Source organism: Geospiza fortis, unplaced genomic scaffold (genome assembly GCF_000277835.1).
Source record: "Geospiza fortis unplaced genomic scaffold, GeoFor_1.0 scaffold23, whole genome shotgun sequence".
Taxonomy (NCBI): domain Eukaryota; kingdom Metazoa; phylum Chordata; class Aves; order Passeriformes; family Thraupidae; genus Geospiza; species Geospiza fortis.
In genome coordinates, this window is record NW_005054303.1 from 11,432,193 (window position 1) to 11,457,116 (window position 24,924).

The 24,924-nt window shown below is 43.5% G+C and overlaps 2 protein-coding genes across 2 annotated transcripts in view; one reads left to right on the forward strand and one right to left on the reverse strand.

The window, feature by feature from the left end:
* Nucleotides 1-18,846, forward strand: part of DHRS7 (dehydrogenase/reductase 7) — a 21,687-nt gene extending 2,841 nt beyond the window's left edge. Inside the window, exons 3-8 of the mRNA XM_014311826.2 lie at nt 5,143-5,295; nt 10,726-10,832; nt 11,126-11,365; nt 16,367-16,489; nt 17,906-18,121; nt 18,634-18,846. Of these exons, the coding sequence (XP_014167301.2) occupies nt 5,143-5,295; nt 10,726-10,832; nt 11,126-11,365; nt 16,367-16,489; nt 17,906-18,121; nt 18,634-18,669 (875 nt within the window). The 3' untranslated portion in view covers nt 18,670-18,846. The remainder of the gene's footprint in view (nt 1-5,142; nt 5,296-10,725; nt 10,833-11,125; nt 11,366-16,366; nt 16,490-17,905; nt 18,122-18,633) is intronic.
* A 938-nt stretch (nt 18,847-19,784) lies between these two features.
* Nucleotides 19,785-24,924, reverse strand: part of PCNX4 (pecanex 4) — a 16,011-nt gene continuing 10,871 nt past the window's right edge. The window contains exons 9-12 of the mRNA XM_031066198.1: nt 24,725-24,828; nt 23,256-24,292; nt 22,594-22,780; nt 19,785-21,820 (exon numbers count right to left, since the gene is read on the reverse strand). Of these exons, the coding sequence (XP_030922058.1) occupies nt 21,569-21,820; nt 22,594-22,780; nt 23,256-24,292; nt 24,725-24,828 (1,580 nt within the window). The 3' untranslated portion in view covers nt 19,785-21,568. The remainder of the gene's footprint in view (nt 21,821-22,593; nt 22,781-23,255; nt 24,293-24,724; nt 24,829-24,924) is intronic.

The window sequence follows — 24,924 nt, forward strand, 5'->3', positions numbered from 1 at the left end:
CAGCCCCGCCTGGGGACCGTGAGGGGAGCGGGGGCGCGCTCGGTAAAGGGGGTGGCGGGGGAGACAGCGGTGCTGGTGGCATCGGCTGTCCCGTGGGGTGTCCATAAACATAAACATACCACAAAAGTGTACTTTACCTGCTCTTTACCTGGATAAAACGAGGCAGAGTAGAAATTTTCTAAGGCAGAAATCCATTTTAGTTTAGATAGAATGTACATCTTTGAGTTAAGCATGTAGCTTGCTGTATGGTCTGACTGCAAAAAGCTTGAGCTCAGAGGAGCTGCTTCAGTGAAAGACTGAGATAAAGAAGGGGGAGACAAGAGAGTGATAGACAGAGAAGCTGCTGTTAAAGCAAGTCAACCTGACCTAAGAATTCTTTCTGCTAAAGAAAAATCTAGCGACAAATGTCACGCAAAATTCGTAAAAATAAATATGTATGAACCTATTGTGAAATTGTATGCATATGTATTTGAGAAGAAGATAAAAAAAAAAGACCTGAAGTTCCCAGAAGTACGCATGTCATTTTAAAGGAACTTGCGTCCAGCTCTGTAATAAACATACTAGCTTTGCAACTTTCACAAAAGTTGTAGAGTTTTGTTTATCTCCGCTAAACAAAGGTGTGTGGTGCCCCTCGTGCCGGCAAAGCGGCTCCCAAAAAGTCACTTCGGGAGCTCCTGCAGGTCTGGGCCCAGGGCTGGTTCCTGTGGGCCAGAACTGTTTGTTTTGCGCAGTTTCTGGGCACGTTCCCGGTCCTGGCAGGGCCCCACGGGGCAGCTGAGCACAGGGACAGGGTGGGAGGAAGGCTCGGGAAGGGATGAGTGGCTTTGGAGCCTGTTCAGCTGCTGCTTCAGCCTGATCTGCGATCTCCAAGCTGATATTGCGTTCACAGGGCTGTCGGCAGTGAAGTAAACATGAGTATTGTTAATGCTGGGGCTGACAGGGTTTCCTGTTCCGTGGATTGTGCTCTGAACGGCTCCAGGGAGCAGCTCCGGCAGGTGATGCTGATGGGGATTGTCCCTGCATCTCTGAAAGGTGCTGCCATGGTCACCTGCAGGACAAAAGTTCAATGAAACACTGTCAGACAGGCGCTTTCAGTTCTTGCTCCCCTTGAACTTTCTATTCTGACTGCAATTCTCCCTATTTCTGGACCTAGAAACCTAGAAATCATAGGTTTTGTTTGCTCAATAGAGGCTTTTGGTCAGAAAAGGCACAGATTTATGAATATCCCCCCCTTAGTTTAGCCTGCTGGGGTGATTTGTAGTTGCTGTGAACTGCTGGCTGTGGGTGCTTTAGGTGGAAGTGGAAACCGGGGACAGAAGGTGGGATGAGAGGCGCTACAAGATATCCCATGTGGGAATTGAAATTGAGTATCCCATGTGGGAATTGAAACAGGCTGTAGGGTTGAGATAGGGAGAGGGGACTGCATGGAAGGAAGGTGGACCAGGAGTGGTGGAGTGAAGGTTTGAGCTTGGGACCGTGATTCCCTACGGGATGGTGGTACAGGTGAAGTTTGGTGTGAGGAACAGCTGGAGAGAAGAGTAGGACAAACTTGAGACATCCTTGTCACCTGCCCTCAGTAAAAGCTCCCTGAAAATGTGCGTCCTTTTCTGTTCTCCATTAGATGGATTAGCACACGTGATAAAGCTCTAAAAAATACTGCATTTAAATCAGTATGAACAATCTCTCATGGCTGTTCAGGTACTCAGCCCAAAGTTTTGTATGAACTCCATCAGAACATTCCCTTGCTGTAAGAAAACTGCAAAAAATCTTAGTGTGTGGGCTTTGTAAAGAGCATGGAAAGAATCAGGGCAGAGAAGTGAGATAAATCTTGACTAATACAAACAGAATTGAAGTTTTGTCCTGAAGGATCTATGTGCAATATGCATCAAGATGTAGGAGCTCTCTTGGATAGACAAAGTGTTATTTGAATGTAGCCTTCAGAATTATGGAAGGCCTGGAAACCCTTTAAGAAGTCTAAAAATTCACATGCTAAGACCAGTGTAGTGTAATTTTATGATGGGGTTGTTTTAACATGTAATACAAAAAGAATCAGGCAAAAATTCATCAACATAAGAGGTCAGCTATGTTTTGGGCACCTTCCCTTTCCCCCAGCCTCTGTGCTTGTTATTAAGTAAAATATTTAACTGAAATGGTACCATTTAACAAACCAGGTAGGAAAACAGAAGAGACAAACATAGGAAAGTTTTTTCATTAAATAACTTCTCCCTTTTCCTTCTCCCCATATTGTGCGTGTAATGGAGGGTGCATAGGTAAATAATGAGTGGATCCCTTAATTTTTAATTAAAGGTGTTGTTAGAGCTATCACTCTTGCAGTCATTATTTTGTGTTATTGCTTCTACAACATTATTATGGATGTTGAAGTTCTTGGAGATGAAGATATTTAGCAGAAAGTGGACTGATCTCCTGTGTTTCTTGTGCTATAAATGATAATTGCAACAAAAGGCCTTAATATAGGTAAGACTTGTTCCAATTCAGTGATTCAATTCTATAGGGAAATTTGACTTTTGAATTTATTCATTGGCAGCTGCTGGATTGCTTCCCATCCTCTGAATATGTGTGTGGTCAGGAGAGAAGGATTTTTGGGTGCTGGATGCCTTTCCTTCTGTGTTGTGTTTTTCTGAGCGCATAGAATCACCCTAAACCCTGTGCTTTTCACAGGCAGCTTAATATTATGAAGCTAAAGGGGAACCTTCCATGTATGACAGCCCTGCTCTTAAATTTAGGAATAATGGTATGATTCTTTAGGGCTCTGGAGTAGATGTTCTGTTTTAAACTTCCCCACTTCTAATCATTTTCCTGAAAGAAATGACATGGCAACCTTGTGCTATAAGAGCTATAAAATGTTGGAAAAAACTCTAAGCAGAACTACAAACCAACTTTTTGGGTTACTTGCAGTGCTAGTCAGTTCAGGCTCTCATTTGTTATGCCTTGTAGCACAGTAGTTAATAGTTAGTAATGGCATAACCTACTTTTATTTTTTAATTTGTCATGGTTAATTTTTAAACTTATTTCCAGCAACAACAGGACATTTATTCTGGAGCAAAGTTGATGGTTTGGCACTTGTTCTGCACCACCAGCATTTGAGATTTCCCTCTGTGTTAACTCTCAGCAGCTCAGTGCTTGGAAACGATCAGCTCTGGGGAATTGGTGGGAAAACTCTCCTTATCTCAGTTAATTATTCTGTTCACAGAACAAGATCCTGAATAACTGCTGAGAAGCTGCCCAAGACAGGTTGGGAACAGGGAAACTAAGTGGTAGGAGGAGGAAGTGGATTTGTTTTCAGTAGCAAGAGGAATGAGTGTGGTAAGCAGGGCTGAAATTACATTCATGTGTTGTTTTGAAATTACATTTGTGTTCTGTTTGTGTAGTGTTTGTCTGCCTGGGTTTTCAGGAAAAAAATGTTATAGGAGAGGCAAACTCCCAAGTTTATTGTGTTTAATTCAATAAATTGGGAATATGTTGGAATAAAACTGTAGGGAAGGGGTGTGAATAAGCTTTACAGACAGCAGCCATTTGTTCTAATGATGAACACAGTGGATATTTCTGCAACTTCAACAGAATCTCTTTCCCCATCCCTAGTTCATAACCTTAGAATACATCTCTCCCTTGGGAAGTGACTCCTGTTGCTGTTGTTAGTGTTTTTAGAAACAAGAAACTCCAAACAACCTCAAGCCACAAAAGCCTGGGTTTAGGAGGGATTTTTTTTTTGGCTGAAATGCAGTCAGCTTAAGAAAAGACAAATAATACTTACTGCCAGCCCCACAAAGTCAAGCTGAGCTCTGACAGTCAGTCTTGAGTGCTCACTGCTTTTGTCTGAAGGGTGAAGGGTTTTGGTGCTGGTCTCTTTGTGGGATTTGTGTCATTAGGACTCCAAAAGTAGAAATTTGAAACACAGTGCGGGTGTAGACAGAACCAGGAACTGATTACTAGAGAGAGCAGGAAGTAAAAGCAGTCTCAGCCACAGTGGAAAAAGAGTATTTTTTTTCTAAATTAAATTAGTGGTTAAATTTCAGTGAGCTGAAAAATGCTACTCTGACTTTTCAGAATGGAACTGGCTTTAAGTCTCAGGAACTGCATTTGGCTCTGATATTTGAATTATGCCTTGAAATCTTTCTTGGTTGGCTAGATTTGGAATGTACAAACTTGAGAAACAGAGGGAAGAGCTCCTGTCAGCAGGCTCTGAGTGAGTCAGATTTCCCCCAAGACTGATATTCACTGTGGCTGATCTTGAGGAACACAGACACGTGCCAGGCAATGATTCCTTCTGGAGAAGTGCTCTGATATTTGTGATCTTTCATCCCTAAATCATGTTCTGGAATTAACTGAGTGGTTTTTCAGCCATCTGTGGTATTGGATGATTTTGGATGTAGGTCTGGAAAGCAAAGGCTTTCCCCAGTGCCCAGGTGTACCATGGAGTGGGGATGGTTGTAGACAAGTGGGAACAGGCATTATCAGCCGAGCTGTAAACAGAGCAAGATGCTCTTAATTTTACTGCAGGTTAAAGAAGCATGTCAGGGCAGGAGCTGGGGAATCCACATGTGAATTTACACCTTGGGAACTCTGTGTACTGTGCCCTGGCCAGTGCAGGAGCTAACCTGCATCAGATGCTAAACAAAGTGGATGGAAACCCATTTTTTGTGATTAGCTGTCTTTCTGTTCAGAGAATTTTACTCAGTCAGCAATTACCCTGGAACATTTTTTGGGATGAAACATTATTTGGAAGGACTTGCTTAGGCTTTTGTTTGTATTTGCAGTACAGTAACTGTTTCCTGTCAATTCCAAGAATTTTCTTTCCCCTTTTCCTTTGAAACTGTTTTTGATGAGGTTAGTGGATTTTTTATGCGTGGATGGCCTGCAAAAATGCAATCAGATTCCTTGCCTCAGGTAAATAACCCATGTTTATTCAGGTCAGCCTTGGAACAAAGTTCAAATGGCAACAGAACAAGTATGAACAATTTCACAACTGCATGTGACTAAAACATAAAAAAGTCAGCATTTTGTAATACCCCCCCAAAATGAGCATATTTCTTAAAAACAGCACCAGATTCCACCCCTGCAGTGAGTGAGATGCTTATCCTAGCATTGGCAATGTGTGAACTGCTGTCTTGATTCTTTTGCTAGAACATGAACTGCGTGGCAAGGTTGTCTGGGTGACAGGAGCCTCGAGTGGCATCGGAGAAGAACTGTCTTACCAGCTGGCAAAGCTGGGAGCCTTGCTTGCCATCTCTGCCAGGAGGGAGGATGAGCTGCAGAGAGTGAAAAAGAAATGCCTTCGTAAGTACAACTTAGCACTCCGTGCCAGCAGTTCCAGCCTGCCTGGGCTGGGATTGCCACAGGAACACTAACCCACATATCACCAGAATAAATTTAATGATGAAAGTCAACTTTATACAGAGCTGGTATCTTCTTTTTGTGAGTGAGAAGCCTTTGTATGGACACACATTTCAACTTCCTACATAAACCACTGTTACTTAAAAATCTCATTCTCAGTTGCAAGTGCTCCTGTAAGATACTAGATTAAGAAATGGAATAAATACTGTGGGGAATGGAGGAAACAATCCCAGGGGTATCATCCTGTGAAGAACCAAACCACCTAGCTGCTTGCAGCTAAGAAGTATTCTTTCTTCAGGTTTGTGCATGTTACAGGTAGAGAGAAAACTGACTTTGCTCTTTGGAAAAGACTAATAAAAATGTTCAGGAAACGTTGTTCTAAAAATGTGGAAGAAGGAAGATCTCCTGTAATCAAGAGGAAAAATTGTGGAGCAAAATTTTTAACTATTCCAGATATCTTCTAGTTAGCTTTCATATGCCTGATGACTCAGTGGTCTGGCTTCACTCCTCCTGTTTCTCTTTTTCCCTCCTGTTTTCTGGCTTGGCAGCAAGAGGAATAGGCAGTTAATTCACACTGATAGATAGAGGGTTTGAACATGATTAACATTATGCATTTTTTCAGACTATTTATCCTCTATAGCTCAGGATGGAGTATTTTATGTGGAATGTGTTATCACACCAAGAGTTCAGTCTTAGCAATGTTGACAGAATGTCCACAGTCTACTTGGAATGTGTGCTAGAGAATAATCAGATGTTTTTCTTGGATTAGCACCTAGACATGTCTAGAAAGCTGAAAGTTGCAGCAGCCTACTCAGAAAAGCTTTCAAGGAACTTTCAAAAATGCACAACTCCTTTTAGCCTGGTTTTATTTTCTGAGGGCTCCAAAAAGCAGTCACCTAAAGAGTCTGACATTTAAAAAGAGGCAGGGGACATGTGATGACAGTGTGGTAAAGTGACAATTGTGACAAAATCCCAGTGCTGTGTGATGCAATGGTCAGCAGAAGTCTGCAACACCATTTGCGTCCGTGGCTGTTTGTTGTGATTGCAAAATTGATGACATGAGACAGGCTGGCAGCAGCTGGAATCCTGGATGGGCACTTTCAGGAAATACCTGTGGGATGTGCTAAAGAATATTCAGAAATACTATTTCAAGTAATGTGGACTAAGAGCATTGATTTATCTGAGATGATTTCTGTCTTCTTGATTTTTTAAGTTTTTATAAGCCTTTTGATGTTTACATTCTTGTAATGAAATTTCTCACACACTTTATGTAAATAACTTATTGTTTTGTTAAATAACTTATTTTTTTGTTAAATAACTTAATGTTTTGCATTCTTTTATGGAGGAGGAGAAATTTGATGGACTGTTGGTTTGTCCAGTGTCATTGGAGAGGTGGCACTGTCACCTTCCAATGCACTGTCACTTTTGGAAATCTATAAATGTTGCAGTCAGAAATTAAAAGTGCTCTTTTTACCTTGGGAGAGCTGTGTGTGCATCGTGTTATTTTATGTCCTATAGTGACAGATTTCTGCCTCTGCCATCTTCCACTGTCCCTGTGAATGTCTGAGCTGTGCCACACACATCCTTGGAAGTCTTATGTAGCCCTGTGCTTTGCAAATGTTTGCTCATGAGCTTTGCTTTAACTGAAGGTCTGATTAGTAGGAATACTGGAAACTCTTCAGTAACACAGAAACATAACTAGGGCAGGAAGTGACAGGACAAGGGGGAGTGGCTTTAAGCTGACAGAAACCAGGTTTGGATTAGATATTTGGAAGAAATTCTTGCTTTTGAGGCTGGTGAGGCCCTGGGACAGGTTACCCAGAGTGGCTGTGGCTGTCCCATCCCTGGAAGCATCCAAGGCCAGGATGGATGAGTCTTTGAGCAACCTGGTCTGGTGGAAGGTGTCCCTCTCCATGGCAGGGGTTTAGAATGAGGTGACATTTAAGGTCCTTTCCAACCTAAACTTTTCTACGATAGTTTGTTTTCTACAGCCAGCTTCTATTTCCTGTCCTAGGTGTGAAAATCTGCATTTTAATTTATTGAGCTTAATGAGGTTTGTCAGACTATTCTTTGAACTTGTTAAGGTGCCTCTGCATAGCAGTCCAGCCCTGCATCAGGACTGCTCCTCTGAACTTGGCGTTAAATCAAAATTTTATGAAAATCTGTGTTTTTTCCCCATCATTTGGGTCATTAACAAAGATATTCAAACATATTGATCATGGAGGGATGCCACAGCTGATCACAAAAAACAATTGAGTTGCTCAGGCAGTTTGTCAGGCCATGCTAAATCCATGGTGGCTTTTCCCACCCACCTTCTTATCCTCCACTTCCTTGGAAATTGCTTTCAGGAGGAATTGCCACGTCATTTTCCCAAGGACTGGGGTTAGGCTTTGTGTCATTTGTTTTCTTGCTGTCCCTGGGGAGAAGAAAATTCCAAAAAGGAGTGAAATTGGTCAGCTCATGTAAATCACAGATGCATATTTTGCCCTGCTTGTAGGTGCATTTTGTCCCTAATTTGTCTGACTCTGGTAGTGTTTCTTTCCCCAGAGTGTAGCCTCAGGAGTGTGGGAGACCTGAGAGGAGATCTTGCCAGAGAAGACTGGGGCAAAGAAGGCATTGAGTACCTCAGGTTTTTCTGTGCATTTCATCATTTCTTCCTCACCATCCCTGCCCAGCAGTGAGCTCACCCTGTCTTTGGCCTCCCTTTTGTTGCTGCTGCACCTGAGAAGCCTTTGCTGCCTTTCACATTCCTCAGCTCCAGTGGAAATTTCAGTTTCACCTCCACCTGAGCATTGATCTCCCCGATTCCATCTCTGCATGCTTGTCCATGTGCTTCCTGGGTGGCCTGTGCCTGCTTCCACCTGCATGTTTTCCCTTGGCAGCTGAGTTCAGGACTGTCCTGTAAGGTTTGAGTGGGGTGGATGAAGCCTGAGCAGCAATGTGCAACATGAGTGTGAATTTGGCTGATTTATGGGGCATAACTGGAGCTCATGTGCTGCAACATGCCTGCTGTACACATATATCTTGTTCAAAGTTTAGTGACACCACCCTGTGGTACAGGTTTGTGCATTCTACACTGCTTAAAAGCTGAGGGGGAGTGAGGGAGAGGTAATCCCTGTTGAGTCATGCATATGCCAGTTCAACACTTCACTGCACTTGGGCAGGAGGGAGACAAAACAACTTGTATAACTCACTCAGCTCCTGCAAGAGGCTTCTCTATTTCCCCCGACCACTCTTTCTCTTTCTTTTCTTGGAAATGTTGTAGGCTGTTTTCTCTCAAAAACCCTACAAAGAAAAAAAAAAGTAGGAGGGTATGTTTCTCTGTTTGGCAAAGGTCAAATATGATTTAATTATGGATAGGCCAGTTGAGTGACAGACAACCTATAAGTTCAAGAATTATACAGTAATTGAGGTTGAAATGGACCCCAGGAGGTCGTGTTGATCAGCCTCTGTTGAAGGGCATTTATACAAGGGAGAAAGAAAAGAAAGAAGAGGAAATGCAGAAGAGCTGGAAAATACTACTCTGAGCTATGGTGTTTATCATATTATGAGAAACTGCTACCTGGGATTAACATGTATTGAAAAGAGTTGTTGATCTGAAATCCAGGCAATGAGCTTTAAACTAAGGTCTCCCACTTGGGACCAAGTGTTTTTTGCTGGATTTCGTAATTGTTCCCTTAAAAACCTCACTTTGGTAGCAGGCAAGAGGAGCAGTGGAATATTAGGGTTTGTAGGTAAAAGCAATGAGGATCACCATTCTGGCAGTGCAGAAATTGGGACCCATATGTGCTTTCTGCACCAGGCACAGTGCTGGTTATCAACCAAAAAATAATGGGGTAGTGAATGGGAGAAGGGGTTCAGAAAAGGGTAACAGGAATGTTTGGTTTTTGTAGAAGCTGTCTGAGGAGTGCCTGAAGTAAGGACCCCTCACCCTAGAGAAGAACTAAGGAAGCTGCTGGAGATGCACAGTTTGAATGTGGAAATCCTGTACAAGGTTTCTGGTTTAAAGTTTCCTGATGCCGGATGTTTCTAACATCTTATAAAAGAGCACTTCCTTCCTTACCAGCAGCCTGTGTCCCTTGCTCTGCTCTTTCCTTTCTCCCCTGTCTAGATTTCATGGCTGGGCTGGCCCTGTGGTCTGGTTAAATCATGGCAGAAATATCCACACCCCAGCAGGTATCAGCACCCCAACAGGTACCAGCTGTGCAAATCTGCTTCAGGCAGCACAGGCAGAGGTGTGCCCCTGAGAGGGCAGCTTAAACTGTGTTTTACTGCTGTATTTCTGGAAGAAATGGAGGAGAAAATGCACGTGGAGCAGCTGGAGGGAGCAATAAATGGAAATACTACTAACATTAAACCAGACAGTTGGGTTTGTTATTTATTTATTTAACCAGTGGCTTAAATACTAATGACCTTTGGACAGAGGCAACTTGTGGGTTTAAGTAACCTCTTTATATCACTGTTAAGACAAAGTTCAACTTGCTCTATATTTGCAAGAAGTAGTAATTAAAAAGTCAAAGCCTGGGGCTCTGAAGAGGGCAGCTGCTTAAAGGGAAGCAACCACACCTAGATGTGGTTAGGATTTGATTCAGGGGAAAAAATAGCACTAACAAACTAATAGAAATTATGTAAAAATTCTTGTTAAATGTAGTTTAAAAAAAGCTTGAAATGATGAAGATTTTGTTTTTGTGAGTCATCTGCCCCAAAACCCCAGGGTAACAAATCACTGCTCAAGAAATGCCTTCTATGGAAAAGGTCAGTTGTTCTGAAGGGACAGTGGGGGAAAACGTGACAAAAAGGCTGGAACTTGATGGCAGCTGACTTTTATTTCAGGGCATGGATATGTTAAAAGCTGTCAGTTAAACAAAAGTCTTTTATCTCCTCCCAAAAAAAGCCAATAATTCAGCTTCTGTAGACTTTGCCTCATAGCTGCTCAGGTATGTATGTTGTGTTTTGGGTGTGAATTGTACAAGTCCTGTTGTCAGGAATAAACATGCTTGACCTGTTGACATCCAACTCCCAATGTGCTTCTGAATCCCTCAGTGAAAAGTTTCAGCTGGGTTTTACTCCTAACTACTGCAATTTATTTGGAGAAGTGAAACTTCTGTATTGTGCCACAAAGCCTGTTTAATAAACTCAGGCTTTTCACATACAAAAACATAGTGAAAAAAACCACTTGGTAGGAACAGATTAAAAATAAATTCTGTGTGGGGGTCAAAATGAAAACAAAGCAAGCATTTTATTTCTAACTTGATGTTATGGTTTCTTGATGTTGTCTTTGTGAAAATGTGCTGTTTAAAAGTATGTTATGTTTCCCACAGTTCTGACTTTGGGAATCTTATCAGCTCCCTTTCCCTTATGGTTGTTTTTTAGAGATTAGCAGCCTGAGTGAAAATGATATCCTCGTTCTGCGTCTCGACCTGACTGACAGATCCTCTCATGAAGCTGCAACCAACAGTGTGCTCAAGCACTTTGGCAAGGTAAGATGTGCTTCTGGGGTTAAACTTTTATTTCTTTGTCTCCTAGACCTGCATTTATGCTCATACTTCACTGTATGACAAATTCAGGAGTGTCTACACCTTCCTTCAGCTTCAGTATTCAACTTGCCAAAACGTACCTGCATTTTTATCCCTTCTGTGGCTTGCTTCTGGTTTTCAACAAACAGATAATCACTGGTCCTTCCCAAGGACTAAACTGAACTGAATTGCCTGAGGAAGCACAAATATTAAAGGAAATTGTGTTTATATTAATTTATCTTCTTATCTTTCTGGAGATTGATGTTCTGGTCAACAATGGTGGGCGCTCACAGCGCTCCTTGTTCGTGGACACCAACCTGGATGTCTACAGTGCCATCATTGAGCTCAACTACCTGGGCACCATCTCCCTGACAAAGTATGTCCTGAACCACATGATCCAGAGGAAGAAAGGGAAGATTGTCACTGTCAGCAGTGTGATGGGCATCATGGGAGCTCCTCTTGCCACAGGCTACTGTGCCAGCAAGCACGCTCTGCAGGTGAGTTACAGGCTGGAAGTTAATTAAGTTAATTAAGAGGATCAGTGCCACTGCTGCAGCACAGGGCTTTGTTCTGTGCAGAAAACACAAGTCTCACCTGAAATTTCACACAGCATATGCGACATGCTCAGGTATTGGAAGTTCCTTTAGAATTAATTTGCTCTGAAATGTGAAATAGCTCCCACTGTAGATTTTTTTTTTTCCCCCTGACCGGAATGCAATTTCCAGCTTAGTTGGTTCTAACTATTACATGGTTAAATTACTGTGTGAAACACAAAACCTCAGCCTCTGGCCTTCAGATGAGGGAATACCTCTCTGAGAACATTATTCTCTTCCATATAGAGCCCTAAAGTTCTCAATTCTTTTAGGGAGAAAGAGTCACTGGTGAGAGTTTTACAACTTGAGGAGATTTTTAGGACAGTGAAATGAGAACAGTGAGTGGTAAGGCAGACTGCTCAGAGAAATTTAGTGAAATGAGAACAGGGAGTGGTAAGGCAGACTGCTCAGAGAAATGAGACCTCCTGATCCATCTGGGAACAGCTGAATGACTCTTCCCAAGAGTTGTGTCTTTCTGTGGTGTGAAGAACTGACAGCTCACAGTGTCATAGGAAGTTACCTTCTGCCTAACACTTAGCACTCAACACTGCCTGGAAAAAGTTTTTGAAAGCAGTGTCACTGGAGTAGAGAAACTTAAAAGAGGAGTTCAGAAAAGTTTCAGCCTGTATCATTTAGGAATCTCTTGTTAAACTAGTAAATTTGTTTGGGCATATTTGTCTTTCACCACTGTTTGGCCTCCTGCTAATGTACATTTTGATCTCAGCAAAACAAACTTCAGCTGTGCTCAGTGGTGGTTTAAAAACTGGCATTTTCTTACACCCTGCTGGATTTCAGCATGTGAACAGAACAAACAACTGCTTAAGCCAAGGGATCAACATCTTTTTGACAATTTGACCAGCAACAACAAAAATGTTAACAAGTAGCTGACACTACAAAGCCTCTTGAAAATATAAGATGTAGAATATGGTGACAGATCTCTGCTAAAAAAAAAATTTCAGTTAGTGATGGGGAGAGATCTGTTGCTTTTCATCAGAGTGGCAATGCTGGAATTGCCCATTACAGGCCAGCTTTTGGGTTAAACCTGGTAGATTAAAATTAGAAGAATGCAATGAGCAGAAGCCTGACTTCCCTTCATGCTCCTTTATTTATTAAATGTTCTTTCAGTTGAATTATCTTTGGGTGTGGTGCAGCTGGGCTAAGCATGGCTAATTAATTACAGAGCACAAGGAATTCACATGTTGCTTTAAAAATACTCAGAATTCTCAATCTCATGTTAAGATTGAGAGCACAGACAAAGCTTTAAAGAGATAGTTTACTAAAATTAATTAAAATAAGCTGGCTGAACGGCTTCCATCTTTATTAGCTTCTACCTCTGCTCAATAACTAGGCCAGACTCCAAACCTCCTTCCTTATTTCTTTCCCAGTAAGTCTAGAAAGAGTAATTGCAGGTGTTGAAACAGGACTTGCAGTATTGGTTTTGGAAATAGAAATACTCTGCCTGAGAGTCTTTGATCGGTCTGGAGTTACAGCTAGATGACAGCATGCAGCCCCCAAAAACAAGAAAAAACTTTTCTGAAAGAACAAACTTCACCAGGGCAGTTCAGCTAAAGGAATTCTGTAGGAATGGCAGCCCTCCTTAGCCCTGTAACCCACTTCTGATGGTGACCAAAAAGAAATAGAGACTGGGAGAAGGGAGGGGAAAAATAAGCCAAAGCAAAAAGTGATGCTTTTCCTGTTCAGGTTTCCCAGCATGATTCCACCTGTCCTGTATTCCAAGATCTTCTTGAAGGTTGTGTTTTGGCCACCAGTTGTTAAATGTGTGAACCCATCTGACATGGATTTTTCAGTTGTGGTTTTTGGCTTGTTTTGGTATTTTTTTTTTAATTCATGCCTTGAAGTCTATCACAACTGACACACTTAATGCTGCAAAGTTAATTACACCTTTTTTGGAAAAGTCCTTCCTTTTACTTGGCTTTGTTTGGTTTTGGGTTTTTTTTTCTTGTTGGTTTATTTTTTCTTGGTTTTTTTTTTTTTTCTTGTTTTTTTTGGTTGGGTTTGTTTTTGTTTGTTTTTTTGGTTTTTTTTTTTGAGTGTTTTTTGGGGTTTAAAAAATTCCTTTAAATGGCAGTTGTAGGAGGAAGGAAGGAATTCTGCCTGGAATTAGAATCTGCCCTTGAAACAATCATGCTTTGATTCATGCCAACTGGAATTCTTCATAACAATGTTCTACTGATGAAATTACCCTTTATTCCAGTGCTGGGGGTGCTGTAAGAGCATGACTCAAGCCCAGGGGAGTCTGCATCTGCCTGGTGCAGTTTCCCTCCTGGAGGGATGATGCTCGTGGAGCTCATGTGCCACTCACCCAGCTGTAATTCGTCTACTTGGTGGCATGGACCAGGAATGGAGGCCTTCAAAATGTTCCTTCATCAGGAACTTGTCTAAGAAGCACATGGACTGAGCAGCAGCAGCTCCTCTCTCTGTTCATTGTCTGGTTTTTAGTGGAATTCCTTCAGTCTGGGCTTGGTGGAAACACTCAGGTTCTTCCTCTTGCACTGGAGTACTGCTCCCAAATCTGGGTCTGTCCCTGCTTGAATTTCAATAAGAGGAAGCCCTTATTTTTTCATGCTGAGGAATTGAAAGCTTCTCTTCTGGGAGGAAGCAGAGGAATTTCATACCAGCTATCTTTGAATATCAAGGAGAAGTGCTGGAATTAGAAAACATGTCCCCAGAGGGGACTGAGTCTATGTGAGATTCTGGTTTTCAAGAGGCCCTTGGCAGTGTGCCTCAGCCAGGATTTAGGGTGGGTGAGTGTCCTGGCCCTCCTGTGCTGCTGCTGAAGGCTGTGCCACTTGTCTGGTGTAAAACCTTGGAGCTGCAGCATGAGGGAAGGATGTGGGACAGTGCAGAGCAGGACCAGGAGCTTGCTGGCATCTCTGGCTGCTTGCATTTCATGTTTACTACTTGTTGGCTACTTTTTTTTTGTGTTCAATGGAATCACCCTGGCTTTGTCAGTGCCCTGGAGCTGCTTGCTGCTGCTGCTGTGTGCCTCTGTGTGGCTGCTCAGGTGCCCAGTTTTAGGTACAGCTTGGGTCCCAGGAGCCTCCCAGCATCTGAGCAGGTGGAGGAGCTTTGTCAAAAGTGACTGAGCCGTGCTCTGGCTTCCCTTCCATCACAGCATTCCCAGACAAATGCTCTTCCACCTCCCTGACTCCTGGAAGTGCATCTTGAGTGTGTTCCCTTCAGGCAAAATGGGAGCCAGTTCTGTTCCTCAGCTCCAATGGGCAGGGAGTTGTGGGCAAGTGGGGGTCTGTGTGCCTTTTTAGGTGTGATTTTGTGTGCCTTTTTAGGTGTGATTTTGTGTGCCTTTTTAGGTGTGATTTTGTGTGCCTTTTTAGGTGTGATTTTATCCTCAGCTGGACTCAGTCCCCACCTTTGTGACAGCACTGCACCACCTGGGGGTTTGGGGCTTTTCTGGAAGAACTGGGCTCAGGATCCCTCAGGGAAGGAAGGGGTGGGGAAAGTGCAGGTTGGGATGTAGGATTAGCCTGGAGTGCTGGATGGAACACTGCCCTGCTTCTGCACACGAGGGTGGGGGAGCCAGGGGAGGGCCTGGATTTTTAAACCAAAGCTGCTGGGTGTCCAGGAGCAGATCCCCATCTGTCCAGGGGCAGATTTCTGGGCACATCAGTTTCCAGTATTAGGATTTAATCCTCTCCAGGCTTTGCTGCCATGCTGTGAAGATCCAGCCCCAGATCTGGGGCCTGTGGGTACTCACACCTTTAAATTCCTGCTCAGTGTTTTTAGGGAACTGAACTGCAAAGCCTGTATGGAATCCATAAATTGGAATTAGCCACCAGCCACTGGGAAACTGGAGCTCCTGTTGTTGGTCAGAGTGTGCTGCTCCTTGCTGAGCTTTGGTGGCTTGTCCCAGCTGCTGGTTCTGTGTCACCACAGGCCCAAATCTGACTGGTTTTAGCCTTTGTTGCAGCTCAGGGAAGAGCTCTGGGCCAGCCAGCACTCCTCCCAAGCTGGATAGGAGTAAAGTGATAAAATTTTACTACAGTGGGAGAAGTTTATCAGCCTGTGCTCACTCTGTGTCTCTGCTGTGACACAAAATTATGTGTTGGAATAGATACAGGGGGCTGCTGGTAGCCAGGCCAAAGATAAGACATGATGGGGTGTTGGCTAAATCCTCCTCCAAGAGTGCTTGACCAGCAGCTTTGGTGCAATGCACCCTTCTGAACTGGCCATGTTTCCCATAATAATTGCTGTCTAAATGTGAATTGCTACAGAAAACCTTGTATTCTCTTAGCTTAAAGAAAAGAAGTACTGGCAATTTTTGTAATTTTTGGTTTAACTTGCATACACTGGTAGCATATTCCTGAGTTGAAATAAGATTTGTATCTATGTGGCTTCCAATTTCAAACTCTGTAGCAAATTCAGTGCTGCAAATTAACGCCCTGAAGTGTCAGGGTGCATTTTTGACTTTGCTGTGTGAAAATTTTCATCCTTTTCTTACATAAGCCAGTGCCACTTACTTCATAGAAACTGTGTAAACTCTTTACTGTCACCCCAAACAGCAATTGACCTGCAAAAGGTAATTTCCATGATATTGCAATACTTAGGATTGGTGGCATTTCCACTGCCAAACAGTAAGGCTTGTCCTGAGTACAGGGACAGCAGAATCTGGCTGTAGTTTAGAGAAATTACTGGGTATTTGGTCAGATGAGGATGAGTTCCTCACTGGTTTATAGATCAATGTCTGTAACTGCTGGTAAAATGCTAAATTAGCCATTGAGTGTGAAAAGTCAAAGAAAATAGAAGGAATTGCTTGTAGTGGAATCTTGTTATCTTTACAGTATAAATTTGTATGAAAAGGTGTCATCAGCTAAACCTTGCATAAAACATGGGAAAGGAAGATCTCACTGTATTTTTGTCTTCTAGGGATTCTTTAATTCTCTGAGGACTGAGCTGACTGACTACCCTGAGATAAGCATTATCCAAATCTGCCCAGGGCCTGTGCAGTCCCAGATCATCCAAAATGTCTTTACTGAGAATCTTGCAAAGGTAAGGACTCAGTTCTGCTGTGACAAACCCAACTCCTGCTGTGGGGCCAGTGATCCTTTTGTGGGGTATTTTATCTGGCTTTGTCCTCCCTGCAAACACTAACCTCGTCTTCTTACCAAGAAATGCTCTGAGTGGTGCAGAACTGTGTATACTTTTGTAATTCTTGGTGGTATCAACTGAAAATTGAGTTTGATAATTGCTCTTCCTTCTCTCTTCCCACACAAACAACCCAAGTCTAGTAAAATGTGCTGTACAGCCCCTGTGCTGCAGTTTTGGGGGTGAAAGCCAGGATTTTCTGAACACAGCTCTGCTGGGGAGTGCTGTCCTTGCTGCACAGGTAGGGTTTTGTTTGCCCTGGTCACGCTGTGCCCTGCTGGGTGACGCTGCTGCTGGCACAGCCCTGGCTCAGCTGACACGAGCTGTGCATTCCTTTCCTGTTAGGGATTGTTCCAGGAGGAAAAGCAAAACCTTCCAACTGCACAATGGCTTTTAGTAAAGGCTGTCTTGACAAAGCAGCTGGCAAAAATTGCTGCTGTGATACATCAAACTCTAATCTGCCCTAAATTCAATCGATTTGAAGCTCAGGATGACCCACCAGTGAGGGGGAGGGGATCTCCCATTGTTGAATTGAGTTCTGGAATGATTTTTGTGTTGCAAAACATCTGACTTGTGTGGAAGAAAAAATGTACTTTTTGAACAATGGTGAAAGTTGCAAAACACATTCCTCAGATTTCGGTGTGGCAGAAGACCAGGGAGGAGGAGCAAATCTAGAGCAGAACTGCTTCTGCCCTGTGAAACAGAAGGACAGATTGCTAGAGTGGCCTGTTATTGCTGGAGTGAAATGTGCACAAGTTCACAGGGCTGGGGTTTGTGTTCACTAAATAATACAGTGACAAGACAGGCTGATGTCCCTGCTCCAAAGCAGCTGGCTGCTTCTCTCTTGATTGAGATGGAGAGAACTGGCAGGAATATTTAAGTTTATGGGGAATGTGACCTCACCTACTCACTTGGGTACTTGAGTAACTTGTAGTGTAGAATGGGGCAGGCACAGCTGGGAACTGGGGAGTTCCCATTCCTCAGAGCTGCAGATGGGGGAATTTTTTCAACAATCCCCATCAAGTGGAAGCCCTGCTGAAGCAGGACAGAGCTTGGAGATCCATTTTTTTTAAAATTGACCCATCAATAGAGGCATTAATTAAAAAGGTAAAAATTTGAGCCGAAGAAAGGTGGAAAGTGTTCCCACACTGAAAACCAGAGGATAGTGAGGGATATGTTCCCCTGCCCCAGTTTCTGGGTGAGTTCTTATGGGGAAACTAGGAGGAATATGCCTGTGGCACCGAGCGTGTGTCCCTTCTCCTCCCTCAGTCACCCCCAGGGCTGCAGTTCTAACCCCTCCCTGCTCTGCTCCCCCTCCAGTCCCTGGAGAACAGCGGGGACCAGTCCCACAAGATGCCCACGGATCGCTGTGCCCGGCTCACCCTGGTGAGCGTGGCCAACGACGTGAAGGAGGCCTGGATCAGCGACCACCCCTACCTGGCTGTGTGCTACCTGTGGCAGTACGCGCCCACCTGGGCCTGGTGGCTCATGAACAAGATGGGCAAGAAGAGGATTCAGAACTTCAAGAGTGGAATTGTGAGTGTGCAGAGTGCCCCTCTCCCCCTGCTTGCTTGTTGCACTCTGCTGCTGTGGGAATGTTTGTTGGGATTGCGCTGCTCCTCAGTCACACTTGGAGGCCTGATGCACAGGGCAGGATCATTGCTTAAGACTTTTGGGATGGAAATTGTTGCAATTATCCATAGTATGTACATTTATTGATCCCATATGACATAAATTAAATGCATATATTAGGCTGTAGACCCACTGGAGGAGCTCTTCTGAGAGCAGGGAAAGTGTGACTGAGCCTGTGTCTCACCCAAGGAGCTTAGGGACACATGGAGAGCTGAGTACAGCTCCACAAAAGCACCTCAAGTAAATAATCAAGTACAGGAAATGCAAAAGTAAGGGTGGCACATGCAGCTTAAAACTTTGTGCTTTCACACTCTAACTGCTCATGGTCACAAACTGTTTCAAAGGAAGTCTTTCACTCACAGTGTTGTTTTTAACACAGGGTGGGGAAATACTGATTTCATGTCCTCTCCCCCCAGGATGCTGATGCTTCTTATTCAAGGAAGAGGAAGTAAGGACGAGCACGTAAGAAATCCTGCTGTACTTGGGCTAAGGCTGAGAAACTTTTCATATTGCATGAGTGCAAAAAACAGCTTTTTTTTTTGGTTTTGTTATGTCTCTGTCATCCTGTAACTCGACAGATCTACCGAGCTGATGACATACTTGACTAAATAAAAATCTCTTTCTAAACACACCTGTTTCATGTCAAATTCCCACAGGCTGAATTTTTAAGCTTACAGGGAATGAAACACATGAGAGGCTGAGCTCCTGCTCTGACATGGGCAAATACCTGGTGAGCAGCCAAAAATGACAGACCCCAGGATCCTGTTTCCCTCACTTTCATTCTTAATTCATGTTGATTAACAAAACCCCACAAGAAGAAGGATGTGGTACAGAGGGTAAGGGTGTCTGGTCTGTGCTTGGGATGTGTTCCTTGAGCAAAATGCATCTTTCATTTCTGACACAACATCAGGACTTACCCTCTGGCCCCTTTCTCAGCTCTGCTGCCCTTACAGTGCCCTGTGTGTGATCAACATCACAAAAGCAAGGAGGTGTTGGGAAGAACTAAATAAAGCTCTGCACACACCTGGTTAGGAAACAGGGGCCACACGGGATAACAATGGGTCCCAAACTCAGTCTCACACGGGATAACAGGGTGCCATCAGTAATCCCAACTGCAGCCTGTGAACACAGACAAGGCCAGAGCTGAAGGTGCTCCAGTTCCTGAATTCCAGATAAATTAAAGAAATGCTCCAAACAAACAAACCAGCTAACAGGGGCACGCAGCTGCACAGATCTGAGAGAGAACAAGAAGCTTTATCTCCTGTTTCTGCCAAAAGCAGGATGCAGACAGGTTTAAGGTGAGGGTACCGTGCCTCAGGGCTGTGCCAAGGGGCTCTGTGAGCAGTGACAGCAGGGGACAGGATGTGGCAGGGCAGCACAGCCCAGCTCCACATTCCTGTGCTCCAGCAGGAACTCTGCCCATTGCTAATTGTGCTGCTCCATCTGGTGCCAATCAGGATCTCTGCTGGAACACTGGGCCCAGTTATCAGCAGCTCTCCTCAAGGCTGGGGACCAGATGGACAGAACCCAGAGAAAGGAAGGGAAAAGGATCACAGCTCTCTTCAGCTCTTTCTCAACTGGTTTATTCAGTTTACAAAAGACAAAGGATGAGGGCAGAAATTACAGCCATCTTTGAGTAAGGACTGCTGCAAAAAAAAGATAATTAAATTTTCTTTGACCATATGGAAGACAAGTAGAAACAAATTTACAATGTGGCAAGGAAGGTTAATTAGATTTAGGAAATAGCTCCAACTTTCCAGCTGCTGCAAGAGCAGCCAAGAACTGGAACTGCTTGAGGAGTTCATGACACTCCTCGCCTTGGAAGTTTTAAATCAGAGTAAACATTTGCCTCCTTGTGAGAGGGAGCTGAAATAGGTGCTCTTTATAAGCCCCTTCCACATCACATCCATGGCTCTGTATTTCCAGATACAGCTCAGGGCCCAGCATAGCACCAACCTGCTTTAGAAACCCACCACACCACTTGCATAGTTTTTAAAAACCATTTCTGGCCATTATCTATCTAAAGGAACAGCCAGCAGCCCAGGACAAGGTTCTGTGGCAAATTTCATATGAGACAAAGGTCTTAAAGGTGAGAAGTAAAAGTAATAAATGTGCTCAGACCCAGACAAGGCTGGGTGTTCCAAACCAGTACTGCTTCAGTTACAGAGCAGGTCTGATTTAAATTGATTCTATAGGAGTAGGAAATACAGTTACCTTAAATTGATTCTATAGGAGTACGAAATACAATTACCTGCTCCCTGCTCAGCATTTGCCTACAGTGTAACCATGGTCTTGCTGAGAAAACACAGTTATGTGCTAAGACTGGCAGTAGTGAACAGGATAAATGAGCCACTGGAAACTGGACCTGGACCTGTTTTCAAGGTGACCTGTAATGTTACAAACCAGCTGTCCAGGTCTGTTCCAGCCTGTAGTGAGGTTAAAAAAAATAAATACTTCTAGCTGGATTTCCACCCACCCCCCATCATGAAGCTCTCACTGCATTTGTGGAAGACTGGTTAGGGAGGTGGAGAGAAGATGAAAGTAACAACATATATATATCTAGATATATATATATAGATATATATTTATAAAATATATATATGGATACTGGAAGAAGCAGATGAAATCATAGCATTTGTTCTTAAAATTCCCTCTGTCTCCTAATTATACACATTTACTTCTTTCATCAATAAAGTCACCCAGGCTATCAATGTGTCAGAGCACACACTGGTTTATATAAAATTCTTTTTACCAAAACAAGTAGTTTGGTAAAAATTGTCCCTTAGAATTTAGTTAAATCATGGCTGATAACTTACTACACATAAGGAAGATCAGTGAAAGTCATAAAACAAATGCTAGAATCGAACTCAGTTCAATATAAAATGGCCAGAATAAAAAAATTCATATAAATAGTCCTATGTACACTTTGGTTGCCAACTCTGGGGTTGACAACACTACAAGAGGCCATAACCTGACTGGCAGTGCAGGTCACCTGTCCATGGAAAAAAAAAAAAAGTAAAAGTAAATCAGAATGCACCAAAAATAGTCAATGATCAGAATTATGGTAATGATAAGAATTATGTTGCTTTTCTTTAAGCTGGAGAAGAGAATTTCACCAGCCACAAGGGCAATGGTGTCTCATGTTCCAGCAGCAAGAAACCAGCCCCCACCTTCCTGGCAGCTGCAGGCTCTGGCCAGCACCACCTCTGTACCAAGGACATGCGCTGCCCTGGCACTGCCACCCTGAGAGCAACACCTGATCTGTAGCACACAGGCAAGCATGGACACTTGATTGCCACACACAGAGGAAAAAGACAAACCAGTAACAGCCATAGGTGAGGAGAGGACAGCCTAGAAGAGGGGCAGCTGCAGGAGCTGTGAGGAGTAGACGGGGTAGCCCAGGGGAGGGTCGGCCGCCTGCACGGTCAGGTTGCGCAGCAGGGCCGGGTGTGCCTGGATGCTGTAGCGCTCCTCGTCGTCGTTGGTGGCGTAGAGCAGCTCCCAAGACAGGTTGGCCCACTGGCCCCTCACAGCTTCAGCATTGAGCTTTCCCACCTGGACTAACAGCTCCTGCAGAGTGAGCACTCGCCCTGTGTAAATTCCCTGCAAGAACAAACAGATCAGGATGTCCAGGACATTGTCTGAGAAGAGAAGAGCGTTTTGGTTACAAAGCACTGAGTGAAGCTTTGGGGCTGTGTGGTATTTTTGGGGTTTTCAGGATGAAGGAGGAATTGAATTTGACTCTGTTTTTAGAAGGTTATTTATTATTTTATGATATTATATTATATAAAAGAATGTTATACTAAAACTATACTAAAGAATAGAGAAAGTATCTTGTTAAGCCCTCGGTAAGTATCCTAACTACAAACTCATGACTGGCTCCTCAGAGTCCAACACAGCCTGACACTGATTGGTCATTAAGTAAAAACAATTCACATGAAACCAATCAAACATTCACCTGTTAGATAAACAGCTTCTAAACCACATTCTAAAGCAGCAAAACACAGGAAAAGCAAAATGAGATAATTATTGTTTTCATTGTTCTCTGAGGCTTCTCAGCTTCCCAGGAGAAAATCCTGGGCAAAAGGATTTTTCAAAAAATATGACAGTAACAGGGCTGCACTCTATGAAGACTTTAAACACAGCAAAGTATAAACCAGTCTCTTCAGTTCAATGCCTCCACTGGAATATAATCAGGAAATATTGCTGCATCTGAAGAACAGTGCTGTGGCGTTTTCAACAACAGTGGTGCCAGTTCCTCTTTAGTACAAACCAACCTTGCAGAGCCTTCATGTTTTAGAACACAATTACAAGGGGGGAAAAAAAGAACAGTGAAAACAAAACCCAAATTTTGACCTAGTAGTTTTTCTCCTTACCATGCTCGGGTCATGCCCCAGTGAGAACAGGTATGGCTTTTCCTGCAGAACTGCTTGCTGCCACTCCAGGTCTGACACCAGCCCAATGTACCAATCGCTTTCGTATCCCTCCAGGTAATTCACCAGCTCTCTGAAGTTCTCCACTGGGCCCAGGCTGGCTTTGTCCAGCATAAGTTTAAAGGTGTATCTGAAAGGTGCAGAATGTCACACAGTCAGTTGTGTGGCAAAGACAGGAAGGAGAAAACTCTTCAGGCCACAGAGGGTGGAGAGGCTTCACCAACTCTGTCAGTCACTGCTTGCCAGCTGAGTCACTGCCAGTCAGTCTGGCTGTGCTTTTAGCTCACCCACATGTAAAACACATCAGCCTAAACACCTCTCATTCACCTCCAACACTTCCCCAGTGCCTGATAATGGTTAGTGCCAAATATCTAAATCCACTGTTGAGACCTGGGGTCAGTCAAAACAGGTTGTTTTTCCCCAGTTAACACAGCAGATTGGAGGCAGCTGCTGTGAAGAAAGAAGAACCTCCATACCACATGCCAGGCAGTATTTATATAGGAAAAACCTACAGATAAATTTAAACTATATGGGTTTAACAAAACATTAACGAAATGACACTTCTCTATATAAATTTCTAATCTCAGGAGATGGTTTTCTTTTACCTGAATGCTTTTAATGCCAGCTGGAAGAGCTCTGGTTTGCCTGTGAGCCAGTCCAAGCCAGCAGACCAGGGAATGCCACCCGTGTAGGCCCTGAAGACGTGGCGAGGGGCAGGCACGGCGTTATCCAGCCCAAACAGACCAAAGCAGCACGACAGCACCCCGTGGATGTACAGCTCTTTCAGAGCTTTATCTTTCATGAGGTCTGTGAGTAAACTGGAAGGCTTCTCTTTCAGATGAAAAAAGTCCAGCTGGCTCAGAACAAAGTGGTACCATTCCTCAGGAAACCTCTGCCTCATTTCACTGACTTTGGAAGAAGGTACTGGTGCTGTTCTCCATTCTTCAGGGATGCTCAGCAGTTCTGAGTAAGAGCAACTGAATTCTACACGAGGTAAAACTTCTGGCTGTTTCCCTTGGTCCACAGCAGGCAGCCCAAGCACCACAGTCCTGTTTAATTTATCTTCTGGAGACATTTCTTGTAGGAGATCTTGGCTCTGTGTTTCTATGGAGCCTGGAATAGACAGGTGCACTTTGGGTGTCAGTCCCAACTGCCCAGGATCTTTTCTGTCTCTTGTTCTGCTACTGGGTTCAAAATCAAAAATGTCACTATCATCAGTCCAGTCCTCCACTGTATCAACACTAAAGCTGTCTTCTTCCCTCAGAGCTCTGGATCCTTTCATTGCACCACTATGCTGCTCTTCTGGAAATGATCCTTGCTTGTTCTTGTTGGCACTGCCTGGGCTTTCCCATGTCTTCGATTTTTTATAACAATACTGGACAAGCATCCATACAAGCACTTTAACAAAATCATCTTTCAGGTGCTTTAAATTCTCGTGGGAATCAATTATTCCAGATAACACATTCCTGGCATCAGAATAGAGCCGCACAGGAACCACAGTACAGGGAGTCAGGATGTGTCCAAAATGGGGATTGGGAGACAGAATCCTTGTGTGCTCCTGATGTTCAAAGGCCATTTCAAAAATTTCATCCACTCTGTGAGCTTCAGCAGCATGGCAGGATGTTTCCTGCAGTTCTAGCCCCTAAAGCACACAGGAAAACAGCCTCCTGTTAGTCTTCATCAGGACATAATGTTAAATGCTAGCAAGCTGTTTGTCTGCAACAGAATTATTCTGAACAAGATGATTGTCAGTATCTCCACAACTGAATCTACAAATCTATCCAGAGATAGCAGCAATAACAAAGCACTCACTGCAATATTAGGCACAGATCAGTGTCTTAAATAAATCTTTGCCTGATGCAAATCTTATTAGCCACCTTATTAAAGATATTCTGTCACAAGCTAAATGATAAAAAAATTTCACATCTGCTACTCATGTAAATTGCAAAGCTAATTAGTACAACATTCATCTTAGAAAATTAAATGTAAATCAGTTACACTGCTGAAATGTTACACAGCAAAATGGTTGCACGATTTCCAAACATCAACATCTCAGTGTTCAGCATGCAATTACCTTAATGTTAACACCACAGTATGTGAAGCCTTTTTCCAGCACCAATATCCACATCAGCCTGTCCTGAAAGCGGCACAAGTAATGAGACCCAGGCAGAGGGAGACCTGGGCAAGAAAAGAAACCAAACAAAAACTACATAGTACCTTTTCTACATGCCAAGGAAAGGATTCAACAGCAAACACAAAATATTTCTGCATCAG